This window comes from Eptesicus fuscus, chromosome 4, assembly GCF_027574615.1.
Source record: "Eptesicus fuscus isolate TK198812 chromosome 4, DD_ASM_mEF_20220401, whole genome shotgun sequence".
Taxonomy (NCBI): domain Eukaryota; kingdom Metazoa; phylum Chordata; class Mammalia; order Chiroptera; family Vespertilionidae; genus Eptesicus; species Eptesicus fuscus.
Window position 1 is genome coordinate 72,322,866 of NC_072476.1, and position 16,191 is coordinate 72,339,056.

At 39.9% G+C, this 16,191-nt stretch overlaps 2 protein-coding genes across 3 annotated transcripts in view; one reads left to right on the forward strand and one right to left on the reverse strand.

Annotated features, from left to right (window-relative positions):
- Positions 1-16,191, reverse strand: part of IQGAP2 (IQ motif containing GTPase activating protein 2) — a 221,467-nt gene that overhangs the window by 52,870 nt on the left and 152,406 nt on the right. The window contains exons 13-16 of one of the 2 annotated variants that reach the window (XM_054715155.1): positions 14,082-14,166; positions 7,646-7,813; positions 2,733-2,875; positions 722-892 (exon numbers count right to left, since the gene is read on the reverse strand). In XM_054715155.1, the coding sequence (XP_054571130.1) occupies positions 722-892; positions 2,733-2,875; positions 7,646-7,813; positions 14,082-14,166 (567 nt within the window). The remainder of the gene's footprint in view (positions 1-721; positions 893-2,732; positions 2,876-7,645; positions 7,814-14,081; positions 14,167-16,191) is intronic. The other variant, XM_054715154.1, reaches the window with a different exon arrangement.
- The window catches only part of F2RL2 (coagulation factor II thrombin receptor like 2), a 15,410-nt gene continuing 13,978 nt past the window's right edge, over positions 14,760-16,191 (forward strand). Inside the window, exon 1 of the mRNA XM_054715158.1 lies at positions 14,760-14,833. The gene's annotated coding sequence lies outside the window, so the exon portion shown is untranslated. The remainder of the gene's footprint in view (positions 14,834-16,191) is intronic.

Here is a 16,191-nt window from a genome sequence, read left to right on the forward strand (position 1 = left end):
CTGCCCATCTCTAACAGTATCACTTTGGATGCAACAAAAAGGACAAACACATAGCCTTTTGGAAGCCAGCATGGTGGCTGGTAGAAGGTGTAGGGGACTACAGAGGAGAAACATCTACACCTGTAAGGTCCTCTCTGGCCAACTGGAAAGTCCTGACAAGTCATGTAAGAACAACTCACAACCAACGGGATTTTCCTGCAGACCTAAAGGAAGAATGACAGATTATAGAAGGGAGAGGGCACTCTTGGAGATGCTGAGTCTATTTCATTAGTAGTTCTGTTTTTTTTTTTAGATGCCACTCCACATCCACTAACCACTAAAAAACCAATTCATCAGGAAACCGAGTCAGAAAGTAGGTGACACAAGGAGATCCAGCTGTTAAGAGAAACAGGATTTCAAATCTGATCTGAGGTTCCCTCTGGCTCCGACTAGGTTGGTGGCAGGGGGACCTGTGGGATCCACAGTGCCCCCGAATACTCTCTCGAAAACCACAGGTGAGAAATCATTCAACATCCTTCCCATCCTGGAGCCTTAAGAAAGCAGCCTTGGGGGCATTGACTAAGGAAACAAAATCTGAAGTCAGATTTGTTTATTAGAATTTGTTAATTAGAATTAGAATTTGTTTATTTGTTTATTAGCAGTCGATTGTCCCATTATCAAAGAAAACATTTCTCAGGGGATAGAACAGTTTGCTGTAACTAGTGGCAGGTGAGTCACATACCTGTATTTTGACCACATGCTTTTCTTGTTCATACAAAAATGATTTCCTAGCTTCATACTCTTTCCTAAGGAGGGATCCTGAGCGTGTGTCTTGAAAGCGAAGGAGGAAATCTTCGGGCGCAGACCACATCCTCTCACGAATGTAACCTGTTGTGACTTCCTCAACAATGTCCTGGCAAGAGACATTTCTTATGGTTACACCTCACACATCAGGTGAAAGAAGCATACAGAACAGCTTCTGGAAATTTTATGTTTCAGAAAATGATATGGCTAGCTCTTTCTGGCTCGGTTTACAAACAGATCTGACCAGAGCCGCGGGATGAGCTGGCTTAGCTTCTTTCTAGCAACATGATTTTGGAATCCTCTAAACGTTGTGTTGAGTTGGTATGAGAACGTGGTTGAATGATCGCAGGATTTGGAGGTGGAGATGTACCGATGATGCTGGCCCTTGCTAGGTGTGAGGCCTGAGCTCCATAGAGTATAAAAGGGACAAAGAAGAGTACAGTAAGCATAGGCACCTCTCCTCTCTCCCTCCAGCTGCCAAGGAAAGGACTGCAGTGCCCACGAGGTCCTTAGGCTTCTCTGCTGCCTTTCTCGACCAGGACGGAGAAGGCAGACCCTTGCAATGACTTGAGGAAATCTCAAATTTGGAGGAAAATAAGACTGAGGGTCAGAAGGAAAGGGGTGGGGGGAGACAAGCCCCATTATAAGCAGATAGGAAAAACCTAGATGAACGAGGAAAAAGGAGGGGGATGATGAGAAGTCTTTATATGGACTGTGACTGGCTATGTTCTCTGAGAGACACAAGCAAAGACTGGACTCACTTCTATGGCTGATGCCTTAATCAGTGTGATTGAAATCAATGGGTGCTTAATTTAAAATAATTGAAAGTGAAATCATATAGAAGATGCATAAATACCTTTAAGGGAAGATATATATGCACACTGATTGAATAAAGTTAGTAATTCTAGATTGTTTAGAAGAAATAAAATGTATGGTGTAGGCCCTCATTTTTTAATAATCCTAACCGACTGATGCTCAACTTCACAAAGGTAAGCCCAGGGCGTCTCTGGATGCCACACGTCCACTTTTCAGCTCTGAATTTTAACCCTTCGATGCTGCTTCTTCACAGTTTGATAACATCTTCTCAATTACAGCATATGAATTTTAAATATTGCCCACAATTTCTTTTTTTCCCCCCCAACAAAGTAGCACTGGTAATTCATTGCCACAATGCCATTTTCCTATAAATTGTGGGGAAATTTGAACATTTGAAATCAGTTAATAAACTATGTTCTTCACTATCTTCTTGTCAGTCAGGATTTCTGGTGGCCTTGTCAGTCCCAGGCCACAGTTCTTTCTCTGATTTTTAGTAAATACAGTACTGGCGATTCTGTCCATAGTACTGTATATCTTTGGTGCTGTGCCTTTGAACAAGTCTGTAAGCTCTACATTTGTGAGATCTACTTATGTTTTCAAAATGGAACTCAATTATTCTCAGTATTTTTCTCTTTAAATATACTACAATGCCTGGATCAAACAGCAATTTTCACATCTTTTAAGTCCAGCTTTTGTTCTCAAGTCCAAAGTAATCTTGGTGAACATTCCTTCAAGAGTATTTCCCTCCAGGAATCATCACTCACTTTTTAAAGGATCTTACATAGCTATGTTGTAGGCTGAGAAGGGGAAAGAAATGACATTTGAATACTGACAACCAAGGAATTATCCCTAATTTAACTTTTGTGTCAAGGAGCATCTGAAGATTGATTTATTATAAGCCAGGAATGCTTTCTCCCCCTGCCTTGCCTGATGTTGTTAATGCAACATGGAAAAAATTTCTTAAAGTTATTAACCACGCAGCCACTTCCACCTGTAGTTCACAAAGACTTTGCTCCACATCCAGCTTTCAAATAAATCAATTAGTTCCTCCCACCATGTCCATGATTAAAAAATAGAAAAACCATCACACTTATCTTTATACAGTAGTTTTACATCAAACAATAATATCCTACCTTAATTTCTTTTTCCATGAGCCACGATTCTTTACACAAGTAAGATTTAGGAGTGACCCAGGAACTCTCTTGTGAATCGACATTGTAGTAGTAATCATATTTCTCCTGCAGGGTAAGTTTGAGCCATGGACCTTCAGTAGACACTAAAGAAAAAAGTGCGTTACATTCTAGAGAGGAACACCTTCAGCATTTTAATGTTGTTTCTTCAAGGTGTAATATCATCTAATGAAGATGCTTTTCATCAAGCATTCAGATAGTCTAAGTTAAGATCATTAGAAACGACTCACTAAAATCGACGAATGCTATGTACTTAGTAGCAGCTCTCTGCTAAGCCAAAGAAGGAAAGACTGATGTCTAATGCCAGATTTGGATCCCAAGCTTTTCATGAGGATGGTGGGAATCACGAATGAACAACAAGAAGGATAAGCAAACAAGGAATGCATGTCTCAGGTAAATGTGAACAGCACCACAGTAGACAGAGGAAGCCCATGAGCAAGATTCCTCTTGGCTTAGAAAGCCTCCCACAACTTTTATGAGAAGTGACCTGCAAGGACTGTACCCCATTATTTAGAGCGGGCCAGTGATCTGTGCATTAAACCAAAGCAGCAGTGACTCATCTTTGCTGACAACTCATCCAAGGTACACAATGACATATGCAAAGTCACTAAGCAGGGAGAAGGAAATTTCTGGTTCCTCTGACTCACTTTGCTCTATACAACCACACAAAATGAGGGGAAAAATGTTGGAAGAACTTAATTTGGGGGTAGGGGTTTACTAGGAAAAAAGCTATGGCAGTCATGGCTTAAATTGGTCAAGAAGGATATCTCCTCTTAATCCATGGGCTACCCTTTCTATTTACAAATCTGTTTATTTTAATGAACAGTCAAGCTTCCTGTCCCAGACCAGAGAGCTAAAAACAACAATAAAAATAAAAAAAGCTCTGACCTAGACCAAGCTAAACCAACTTCTGCCAAGTGAACATTAGACTAAGAAGAGGTAACATTAAAGCCCTTTATTATGTGTTGATTCTTAATTTGGCTTTAAGTGGCCCTAAACTGTTCTATTTGTCAATGCTGAGGAAGAGAGATGTGTATCTTTTCAAATGGACAGTCAGACAGCTGTTATCTGTTTAGAAGTACTGGTGACCTCAAAAATATATTGTACAGTCAAATTAGGATGATCACAAGTAATTATTTTTTTCAATTACCAGTAGTTGTCAGATCCACAAATGCTTTTCAAGGCAACTCTCTCATTGAGAAAAAAAGAAGGAAGTGAAAGTGGTAAAAACAAACACAGCTAATTTACAATAGCTAAGATTTGGAAACAGCCTAAGTGCCCATCAGCAGATGAGTGGATTAAAAAACATTTACACAATGGAATACTATGCAGCTATAAAAAGAAGGAACTTTTACCATTTGCAACAGCATGGATAGAACTGGAGAGCATTATGATAAGTGAAATAAGCCAGTTGGAGAAAGATAAATATCACATGATCTCACTCATATGTGGGATATAATGATCAACATAATTTGATGAGCAAGAATAGATCCAGAGACAAATGGTAGGGGAGGGGAGTTAGAGAGCAACCAAAGGACTTGTATGCATGCATATTAGCATAACCAATGGACACAGACACTGGGGCGGTGGGGGCTTGCCCCGGGTGGGAATGGCTGGGGGGGGGGTCACTTGGGAAAAAAGGAGACATATGTAAAACTTTAGACAATAATAATAATAAAAATACACACCCAGATATATTCTCTTATTTGCATAAGATGTGAGAAGTAAAAAGGCCTTAGTTGGCATTAGAAAACTTGATTTGGGTTGGGATGGTCTCAGTGGATAATAGGAAAAGAGAATTATCATTTTCAAATTAAGTTTGAATTTACAGTCAGAGAAGAGGCAGAAGAGGGTGTCTCCAGTCCACGGTCTAAGTATTTTTCCTAAGAAATGTAGTTGGCTGGTTACTAAGAGAAAAGACTAATTATAAACCTTGGAGAAAAACCATAAAAAAAAAAAAGATTCCAGTTAGTTAAGAGGTGGTAGCAATCTAAAAGGAAGCATACTTTCTAGATGCCTTCCAGACAAAATTATACTTCTATGTAAGAGCTAAACTGAGCTGTAAGGCTCGGTGACCCACTTAGGAGTGGACACTTGAGTTTGGGCAAGAACATACATCCTAGAACCAGAGGTGAAAGAGGTAAGAATCACCCTGACCACCCGCCACCCAAACCGTGTTCACAGGTTTATCTGGTGTGGAAAGTCAGGCTTCAATTGCCTAGAAAGTGTCTCCTCGTCCTTCTAGAATAGGAGGTGGGAAACTTTTCCTATACAGGGCCAGAGAGTAAATATTTTCAGCTTTGTGGGTTCTAGGTCTCTGATACTAGTCAACCCTGCCACTGCAGCGTAAGAGCTGCCATACTCAATACATAAAGTAATGAGTGTGGCTGGGTTCCAGTAAAACTTGATTTACAGACAGGTGGTGGCCAAGGAATCCACTAAAAACTATTAGAATAAATGAGGTCAGCACAGTTGTGTAAGATCAATTACAAAAGTCAACTGTATGAAAATGTGTCCATGCAAAACTGTATACACAAATGTTCAGAGAAGCATTCTTCAAAATAGCCAAAAGTGGGGGTGAAAAATCCAAATTCCATTAATTGATGAATGGATGAACAAAATGTTGCACATCCTATACAATGGAATATTATCAGCCTCAAAAAGGAATGAAGAACTGATATATGTTACAACACGGATAAACTTTGAAAACAGTATGCTAAGTGAAAGAAACCAGACACAGTATGATTCCATTTACATAAAATTCCAGAACAAGCAAAACCATAGAGACAAAAAGTAGACTCGTGATTGTCTGGGGCTGAGGGGTGGGGATCAATGGCTAATAGACATGGGGGAGGGGGGTTTGTTTGCTGTAATAAAAATGTTTTGGCATTAACTAGGTGTTGGCTATACAAGTTTATGAATATAAAAGCCTCTGAAGTGCACACCTTAAAACAGTGAATTTTATAGTATGTAAATTATATCGCAATAAAAATCATTGTATTTCTATACAGTAGTAATAAGGAACTCCCAAATGAAATTAAGAAAAACATTTATAATAGCATCAACATAATTAAATATATAGGGATGGGCAAAAGTAGGAGTACTGTATAGGAATAAATTTAACAAAAGAAATGCAAGCCTTATACAACACTGGAAACTACAAAACATTGTTGAAAGAATGAAAGACCTAATGAAGAGACATTGCATGTACATGGATCAGAAGACTTAATATTGTTAAGATGTATTGTTAATACAATCCCTAACAAAGTCCCCAGAACTTCAAAAAAATTTTTTTTGGAAAAAAAAAAATGAATCCGGGGTTTTTGAACTGGAGACCTTGGGATATTCTGACTCCATTCACCAAAACATAGCAATAGGAAGAGGAAGAGGCAAGTTTAAGGGAGAGAGGATAAACTAGGGGCCAGGATGGATTTGAAATTATGATGGGTCATTTCTAGGAACTCAACCCCTGAATTAACAAAGCTGTGCAGTTCTTTCCCATGAAGGACAAGGTAGGGGACACTATGGTAACTCCTGATGCAGAGATGTGAAAGGAAGGGAGGGGCTCAAAAGTGACTAGATGCCAGGAGAGAGTAGCCAATAGCCCTCCTCATTAACAGGAAATTTGCTGAATTGGAGGGTCTAACCTCCAATTTGAAAAACATCAAGCTTTAAAAAGTAAGTACAACTAATGAACAAAAATAAACCGATGAACAGAATAGATCCAGAAACATAAAAGCATGCAAAAGACCAATTAAACTCAAAGGGAAGGGGAAGGGGAAGGGCAGGAAAAGATTAAGAAAGAACTTATATGCATATAAGCATAACCCATGGACACAGACAATAGTGCGGTAGGCCTGGGGTGGGTGCGGGGTGAAGGGGGTCAATGGATAGAAAAAGGAGGATATCTGTAATACTTTCAACAATAAAGATAAATTTAAAAAATTAATTTAAAAAAGGGAGAGAAAACATATTTGATAGAAAAAAATAAAATTCAAGTCTTCAGTCTTGAACCTTAAAATAATAAAGTTAGTACATAGGGTACTACTGAACAGACTTTCAGTTGAACTAAAAACATGTTTGTCCCTCAAGTTCCACAGTGGTTTCCTAAAGGTGAGAAGTACTATGTCCCTGAACTATATGCTGTGGTGCAGATAAACACCAGCTACAGCCAGGCATTACCTGGATCCTGGATATAGAAGGTGCTCAGTAAAAAGCTAATAAAGAAATGACAGATTAACTCTCCAAAATTTATCTCCTTGGTTTGTCATTTTCTCCTTCTGTCCAAAATGTCATGAATATGAGTTCCTAAATCTGAAAAATGAATATTACTAAACTCATGCTCTCAACAATACTTTCCAGCGCTAACATTTCATGATCTGCCATTGGCTTGAACAGGCATCAATATCTGCCAAGGTTATTGACAGAATCCCTCAGAGACCAATCACTGCACTTTATTCCATATTTTCAAAATTACTCTTTACCGCTACTAAATATTGTACAATCACGTATCATTTGTGTCAAAAAGGATAGAGAGAAACATTAGTGCAAAACATCAGTTTTCACCACTGGAGGAATCAATCAACAAGCAAGACCTATATAAAGTCTCCTTAAATACTGTATTTTCTCAAGTCTATGATGCCACCGTGTATAGCCACCAAGTTAATCCCAGCTTTCTAAAACACAAAAAGGAAAAGAAACATTTAAATAATTCCCTTTGCCATAGATTGTAAAAATCATTTTAGAAATGTCAATTTGAAAGCAATATTTGTCTTAAAATTAAGAAAATACAATACCACAGAAACTATCGTAATCAAAATGATATTCAGCTTGTGCTAAATGACAAAAACGCTTACCACTTCCCGATTTTTGCTCTTTTGCCTTCGTAAGGGCATCATAGTAGTTGTCAGCACATTCGGGGATTACATCATTTGTGTTACCAACAGAAGACTTCAAAACAGACAAAATGTCATTTTTCTTTTCTTTCTCCAAACATTGATTGACATCAACGACCAGTGTAACCCCTGGATAATAATAAAAAAGTGTTTCTGTTAAAGTTTATCTTCTATTTACCTTACAGGCATGTAAAGCTATAATTCAACTTTTTAGGAATACACTGGTATCAAACCTTATTACCCTTTGAGAATATGTTCAAGACTGTCACCAATATGCTCAAGAGACTGTCACCAATTCACCCACCAGTTTAGGCTGTAAGAATAAGATCCCAGCCTGGCTGGCGTGGCTCAGTGGTTGAGCGTCAACCTATGAACCAGGTGGTCACGGTTCGATTCCCCGTCAGGGCACATACCTGGGTTGAGAGTTTGATCCCCGAGTGGGAGGCAACTGATCAATGTTTCTCCCTCACATCAATTATTTCTCTCTCTCCCTTCCCTTCTCTCTGAAAATCAATGAACATGTCCTAGGTGAAGATTAAAAAAAGAAAGGTCCCATAGGAGCATGGTTTATTAAAAATCACAGCATTTCCTGGTTACTCATGTGGGGTAGCAAGGCCTTCATTTTGTTCACTGTGATAATCTTTGAAACTGGGTTAATGCACAACAATGGACACATGTCATTAATTGGTATTTGAGAACTAGCTTTAGGAAGACATTTATTTATTTCAGAGCAACTAAAATTCTATGTAAGCTTTGGAAATTCTGATATTCTTCTGTATAGTGCATGTATACTTTCAAGATTGTCATTAGCAACCAAAAAAAGAAAAAGAAAAAAAAAAAAGAAGGAAATGTTCTAGAGAGGCAACAGGCACAGCTAGTGAATATATGCAATGGAGTCCAGAAACTTAATTCTGAAACCAATTTAGACTATAAAGCATTTTATCACATTTCAAATTTCTGCTTCTTCCTTAAATAAAACCACACTGAACTCTGGGTTGCCTGAAGAAAGTTAGCATGGTGAATTCTTAAAATTTTTTAAAAATGTATTGATTATATATTTTATATAGAGAGGAATGGAGAGAGAGAGAGAAGAAGGGAGACAGAAACATTGATTTGTTGTTCCACTTACTGATGAATTCATTGGTTGCTTCTTGTATGTGCCCTGACCAGAGATCAAACCCACAACCTTGGTGTAGTGGGACCAAGAATTTACCATCTTGCTCTGGCCAGAGAGGTCAATAACTATCCAGCCAGAGCAACATGGTAGATTCTTTATTATCCACTTTAGTTCCAGATAAGAACATTCTGTATGCCAGGCCAAATAAGCTAGTCAGAGAAAGATAAGTATCAGAAAGATATATATGCTCTCACTCATATATAGAATCTAATGAACAAAATAAACTGATGAACAAAACAGATCCAGAGACATAGAAGCATGGAATAGACTGCTGAATTTCAGAGGGAAGGTAGGGTGGGAAGTAATTAACCGGGAAACTTATATGCATATATGTATAACCCATGAACACAGACACTAGAGTGGTGAAGGCTTGTGAGGGGCAGGTGTGGAGTAGAGGGGATCAATGGGAAAAACAAAAAAACAAACAAGCAATACTTTCAACAATAAAGATTTAAAAAAAAAAATTCTGGCCGAACCAAATGGACTATTATTTTCACAACCTGTAAATGCAGTGAGTTAGAAATGTAGAAAAAAAAAAATGGAAGAAACTAGTTTAAAATACTTTTTAGATGAAAAATGATCTTGATAAAAAGAGAAGAGATATGTTTTCTTTTATTTTTTAAAACACACACACACATCAAGCTCTACCATACAAATGCTAAATGGTATATTGTTGTTATCAAATTATGTCCACATGTACATAGAACTAAAAAGGCTGGCAGGGCAAGAAAAACAGAGTTTGACTTGTGGCAGCCTGGAGTCAAAGTCATGCAAATCTGGAGGAGCATGGAAAAAATTAAGGAGAACTTCCGTGGCAGACTCCAACTGTTGCCGAACAAAAGCTATAGCAATATGTTCCTGAGCTGGAGTCAGGGATGGGGAGCTGGCCCCCTCTCCTCTCCTCCAGCAAGTCTTTGTAGGATGAGAAAAATGCAGTCCTAGTGTCTGAGAAGTTTGTGGTCTGAGAGCAGCAGAACGAACAAGTAAATGTCAAAGAACTGTTACATGAATTACATCTGATTGATTTATCCAACCCAGTAAAATGCTGTATTCCTTGAAAGATGGGTGTTCAAGCCATACCTTTCTTCCATCTAGTAATGCGCTTTACGACTGAGTATTAATGTTCAAGGAGTAGGTCCACAGGTTAACTTTCCAGCTCACTGAAGCTTACTTTTAATCTTAACAGAACCATTTTCCATGAAAATCTAAAGTCCCGGAGAAAACCCCAACAGAACAGTCTCTACCCGGCTCATCATTTCACCCACAGTCCCTGGTACACAGAAGATGCTTAATGTTTGCTGAGAGCTGCCAGAAGCGTCCCTCATGTCATTACAATTGTACGGTACTATAATACAGTGAGGGGTGCTTTCAAGGACTACGAAGGTATTTGGGCTTCTTTGCTCCTGCACTAAATGGCCTCAAATTCGCATGCTTTTTAGTTTCTCCCTTATCGTCACTGTCAGCTATCACTTCTCGCTGCTGTGTGCCTGCTGCGGGCAGCCCCAACACTTAACTGTTTGGTAATTAATTCATGGCTTCTGATGTGCTTGGAGTTGGGAAGAGAAACAACCAAGCATATTAGCATTCTGCCTGAGAGAAGAATCAACAGGCCCAAAGTGTGTGTCCAAGCGGTCCCCAATGAGCAGAGTAAACCAGTTCCAGGACACAGGCTTCTTGATATCTATTCTGATTGTCTTTTGGCTTAATCTGTGGGTTGTGGTTAAATTCCAGATAGCTGAGGATGTCAGGTAAAGGATCTCCATTACATCAGGCATAGTTCTACTAAGAAACAATTAAGAAACCTCCCACGGATCATGTAAGAAATCCAAAAACATGTTTGCTTTACATCTTATGCCATATACCAGCAGGCTTTCTCTAAGGCATGCATTCTCAAAAGAGATGTGATATAATCCCCGGTAGGACAAATATTGGTTCTTGGGGGAAGAAGGTAGTAAAAAAGTATTTTTATGTATAAAGCACCGATCTACATATCCTACCTAATAAAATGGTAATATGTAAATTACCATCACTCCACTATGCCCACGATTTTGGGCCAGCGGGAGGCGCAGGGGGCGGGACTCAGGGTGGCCGGGGTAGCCGATTGGGCCAGCGGGACGCTGAGCTCGCATCGCCAGCGGTGGCGCGAGCTCAGTGTCTGCGCCATGGCTGTGCTGCGGAACAGAAGGGGCCCTTGGGGCAGCGAGCTCACGTCCCGCCGCGGACCATCAAAAGCGTGGGAGCTGGGTATCTGTCTGCTCCGGCACCAGCGGACAGGCACCCAGCTCCCCCGCGATCGAAAGCGAAAGCATGTAGGGGACCCTACACATGCATGATTCAATCATGCACTGGGCCTCTAGTGGCATATAAACATATATACAATATATCTGTGGTATTACAATTTCATGGTGAGAAAAAAACATTTCATGGTGAGGTCCAATTAGAGAAACCAATGTCTAGAAAGATTCCTTAGGGTGCAATAATGGAAAAGGTAGTCAAAAGTAGAGAAACCTACTTTAAGAAGGCAAAATGCTCCAGTGAAAATGAACACTGGGCCAAAATGAAGGAGACTTGAGTTCCTCTGCCCTTTTAGATCTCGCCCTTGGTAAAGTATATGAATCAACACATTTTCTTTGATCAAATTATTTGGGCGTGGGATTGATGCTTATAACATGCAACCAGGATCTGTTTCAAGTCTTCATACAAAGGCTGAAAAATGCTTTTAAAAGTAAGATTAAATTCCTGTTAAGAAACTGGAAAATTCTCATCTCAGTGTCAGAATACACAGCGATTTTATCTTCAGATCATCTCTTTGTTGTCATACAACGCAGAAGAAACTATATCAACTCCTCTGAGGGACGGGACCGAGGTAGAAGGTAGGATTTTAAATGTGCAAGTGCAGAGTACAAAATCATACCTCTGAGGAAACCTCTTACTTTCATAGTCAATAAATAGAACCATGAGTCTCATGTAAAAAACAGAATCACTTGCAGGCCAAATGTAAGAAGAACACAGAATAAAAGGAATAAAAGAGAAAAATTCTAGGCTACTTGAGTACCTGTATTATAATCCAATTTCTTGAAAGTCTTTCTTCAAACTACATTGCTTTCAGTTTTATATTTAAATCACTTATGTACACATCTCAATTTTGTTTTCTTTTTCTTAACAATTACAGTGCTAGAACAAAAAGACTTCAAAGATCCTAAGGCTATAAAAGTTCAGGTTGGAGAAATACACATATTGTTCATGGCTAAGGAAATAAAAACCAGATGTTCCTCACAGATGCTTCCAAAATTTAAAAGCCTATCTCTGGAGCAAGAGTAAGGCATCTCAATAGCAATCTATGACCTGATAGCTCAGTATAGATTCTAGCTATACCATGAACGGACAGCTCAATGAACTAGCCTTTTAGGAATCTTATTTTATGTAGGTTGTTCATATACGTAGAATGTTAGTATATCAATCTTGAAGCTATTTTAGATTGCCATGTGAATTTTCATACTATTCCTCTATGAAACAGAGGCATAGCATAAAAAAAATTGTTCTCATTTGAGCCAATGTGGGGATTCTGCCAGTTGCTGAATATGTCCATTCCAATTATGCATCTGGACTTGGGGAATAAATCCCAGGATGGGTTTGAGGACCCACTGGGCCCTGAGAGACGGACCTGAGCTGAAACTCCATTGATCAGCTGGCCTCCTTAAGCCACTACTCTGATTACAATGACATTTTAGGTCTCCTGGAATTAGTGTCACTTCAGGGTTCAGTAATACCTGAAAAGTTTGATTATGTTCTTTCTCCCAGCACAATCCTATCTAATAAAAGAATTATATGCAAATTGACCATCACTCCAACACACAAGATGGCTGCCCCATGTGGTCAAAGATGGCTGCCCCCATGTGGAAAGATGGCCACCATGAGATGACCGGCAGGGGAGGGCAATTGGGGGGGGGACCAGGCCTGCAGGGGAGGGCAGCTGGGGGCAATCGGGACAGCAGGGGATCAGTTAGGTGTCGATCAGGCTGGCAGGGGAGTGGTTAGGGGGTGATCAAGCTGGCAGGCAGAAGCGGTTAGGGGCAATCAGGCAGGCAGGTGAGCAGTTGGGGGCCAGCAGTCCTGGATTGTGAGAGGGATCGGGCCTAAACAGGCAGTCGGACATCCCTTGATGGGTCCCAGATTGGAGAGGGTGCAGGCTGGGCTGAGGGACACCCCCTCCCCCCCAGTGCACAAATTTCATGCACTGGGCCTCTAGTCACATGATAAAAGGCCATAGATCTCTTTGAGGAAAGCCTGGGAGAAAGATGAACAGGATAAAAATGTGTTAGTGTAGCAGAGTTCTTTCTCAAGGGGACCTCGCCTTCCCTTTCCTCAGGGAGTTCTGGGTCTATAAATCAATTAAGGGACCATGACTTCCTGTTTTATAATCCAAGTTATACTTTTATTCACTTGACCTAGAACTCTTCTTCTGTTTATACAAGTAAGAATTTAGTAGACTGTCTCTTTCATTTCTAGGAGCACCATGTTCAATTAGCCAATTCCATAGGTCTCTGTGAGTTAGACTGTTCTGTTGACTGCGTTCACTCCGCTGTTCATTATAAATTGCATCCATTTGTCTTTTGGTGATTAAGTGCTGCCACCCAGCTTCTGCTGGCCTCTCCATAATTGCATGAGCCAAATCCTAAAAAGAAATCTCCCTTTCTCTCTCCATATATGCATGTGCAGTATAGATAGATATATACATACAATACACTTTCTAGAGAAACAGAGGTATCTATCTATCATCTATCTTGTAGTTGTTTTTTTCCAGAAAAAAATATTTATGTAGTTCTTTCTCTGGAAAACGCTGACTAAGACAATGAAAGGCCTGGAAGGGAGGACGAAGATTTATTGAGCAAAAATGGGTTAGTTTTTTAAGATTAAGATGAAAAAGGACATGATTGAACTATAAATTTGAAAATTTAGAAACCATTTTTTGTTTCCTGGGTTTTGTTTGGTTACATTCTCAGATTTTGCTGGAAAGAGCACCTAGTCATTGAAAATAGTGCAACCAGTGAATCCTATTGTGGTATACATATGTATTCAAGAACTCAAATTGGTAGAAGTCCAACCTTTTCAGAAATTAAAACTTATGCATTAACAAATTATGAATAAAAATAAAAATTCAGAAGTATAACCAGATACAAGCAAGGCAAGATGGGCCAGCAAGAGGAGGCGAGGGCTTACATTGTTTTGCTTTGTCCTTGTCCATGTTGGCCTCATACACTGCGTGCTGTATCTCATCCAGCCAAAGAATTTTAGAAGCAGGGTCCTGGGAATATTGTCATGGAATAAAAGAAAAAAATAGTGAATGATGACGAAACAGAATAACTGCTTTTAAGGAACCAGTTTATTATAATTTCCATAAGCTCTTATTTAGCAACTACCAAGTTCTGCCAACACACTCTACAAGCTACTACTGAAGTAGACCCCAACACAACCACCTCTCCCTTCCCCTGTCACCCCTCTAGTTCAGCCCACCAGCATCTCAAAACTGAGCAGCTGCACTGGTCTCCGATTTGCTTTGCTGCTTTCAAGTCTGCCCTCTACCACAGCGGTCTTCTAGAGAGGACCAGATAATCTCTTCAAAATGGACAGCTCGTTACAACACTCCTTGGCTTAAACTCCTCCAAAGGCTCTCCCCTGAAGCTGGGAGGAAACAAAACTCCCTTCCCACGGACTGTGGGGATTTAATGAACTGGCTTCACCTCACACTCCTCTACTCTCTATTCCAGACCTTCACTCCAGCCTCCTTCAGATCCCAACATTCTACCCCAGCAAACTGGCTATGATTCTTATCAGTTGGGCCTTAATCCAACTGCCACGCCCTCCAAAAAAGACTTCTCTGGCCACCCTTGCCAAAAACTCTCCGCTCCAGTCACTCAGTAACTGTGGTTCCCAAGCCAGCCCAGCGTGCCACGGGATACTTTAAATTCGAGGTAAACACAATGACACCATTTATCAGCTACAGAGACAAAAATAAAACAAACGTTAAAAAATCAAACAAAAACAGTGATTGCCCTCGAGAAGCTGACGGTTTAGTGCCGTGGTCGGCAAACTGCGGCTTGTGAGCCACATGCGGCTTTTTGGCCCCTTGAGTGTGGCTCTTCCACAAAATACCACGTCCTGGGCGAGTCTATTTTGAAGAAGTGGCGTTAGAAGAAGTTTAAGTTTAAAAAATTTGGCTCTCAAAAGAAATTTCAATCATTGTACTGTTGATATTTGGCTCTGTTGACTAATGAGTTTGCCGACCACTGGTTTAGTAGAAGAGACAGATACATAAAAAAATAATTATAATACAATGTGATGAGGGCATTAGCTGTAGAAACACAATCTAGAAATAGCCAAGATGGGATTAACATAGTAATTAGGGGGGTTGAGTTACAGAGGAAGAAAAGACCAGGTAAAGAATAGCCTCAGAAAGGAAGGGATAGCAGCAATAAAAGATATTGAATAACCTTTAGTATTTTTTTAATTTGGAGGTTGATTCTTATGCTCTTGCTACGAATTTAGTGCTGGCATCTTATTAACTGGGACTTCCAGATAGCAACTGTACTTTCTATAAACTTGTCTAAGATTGCAAGTAAAATTTTATCAGTAGAAATTAAATATTGTGGGGAACGATGAGCTGTTCCATTAAAAAAAAAAAAAAAAGGGAGCCGTTGCCTATGTGTAGAAATAAGCGTCATGTACTAAATCCTGAAGCAAGACTGTGATGAAGAGAAGGTAGCTCATCGGAGCCATGGAGTACCAGCTTCATCAATTAGGACTCAAGATGGCGAGAAGCAGGAAGGAGAAATAACACTCACCAGCTCCTCTGGCAGGCTTCAACCCTGCCTCTCTCAGACACTAACATGAGATAATGTAGGTGGAAGGGGTTCTGAAAAATGAAACACAATCTTTTATTTCAATCCTGCAACATCTGGGCTAACGGGGACTGCTGAGGAAGGCCTGGCGCCTGCCTCCCCAATCCCCTCCAGCCAGATCTGCCATATGGGAACCGTCAGCTGTTAGTAAGATTTCCCATTTCTTGGCAGAATGAATGGGGAAGATTCAAACAGGAAGTAAGATGGGAAGTTAAGACTAGAGGAGGAATAAAGAGACAGGGGAACAAGAACTATTTTTTTTTTTCTGTTTCTAAGACCAAAGGGAACCTATAAGGTACAGCCTGAAAACAAAGCTCCTTACAAGTTCATTGATGTACGTCTTAGGTTTTCTTGTGGGTATTTACCAAATTCTTTCATAACTTATCAGGGTAACAGGTAAACCATACAAAATTTTACCCAGATGAAAAGGA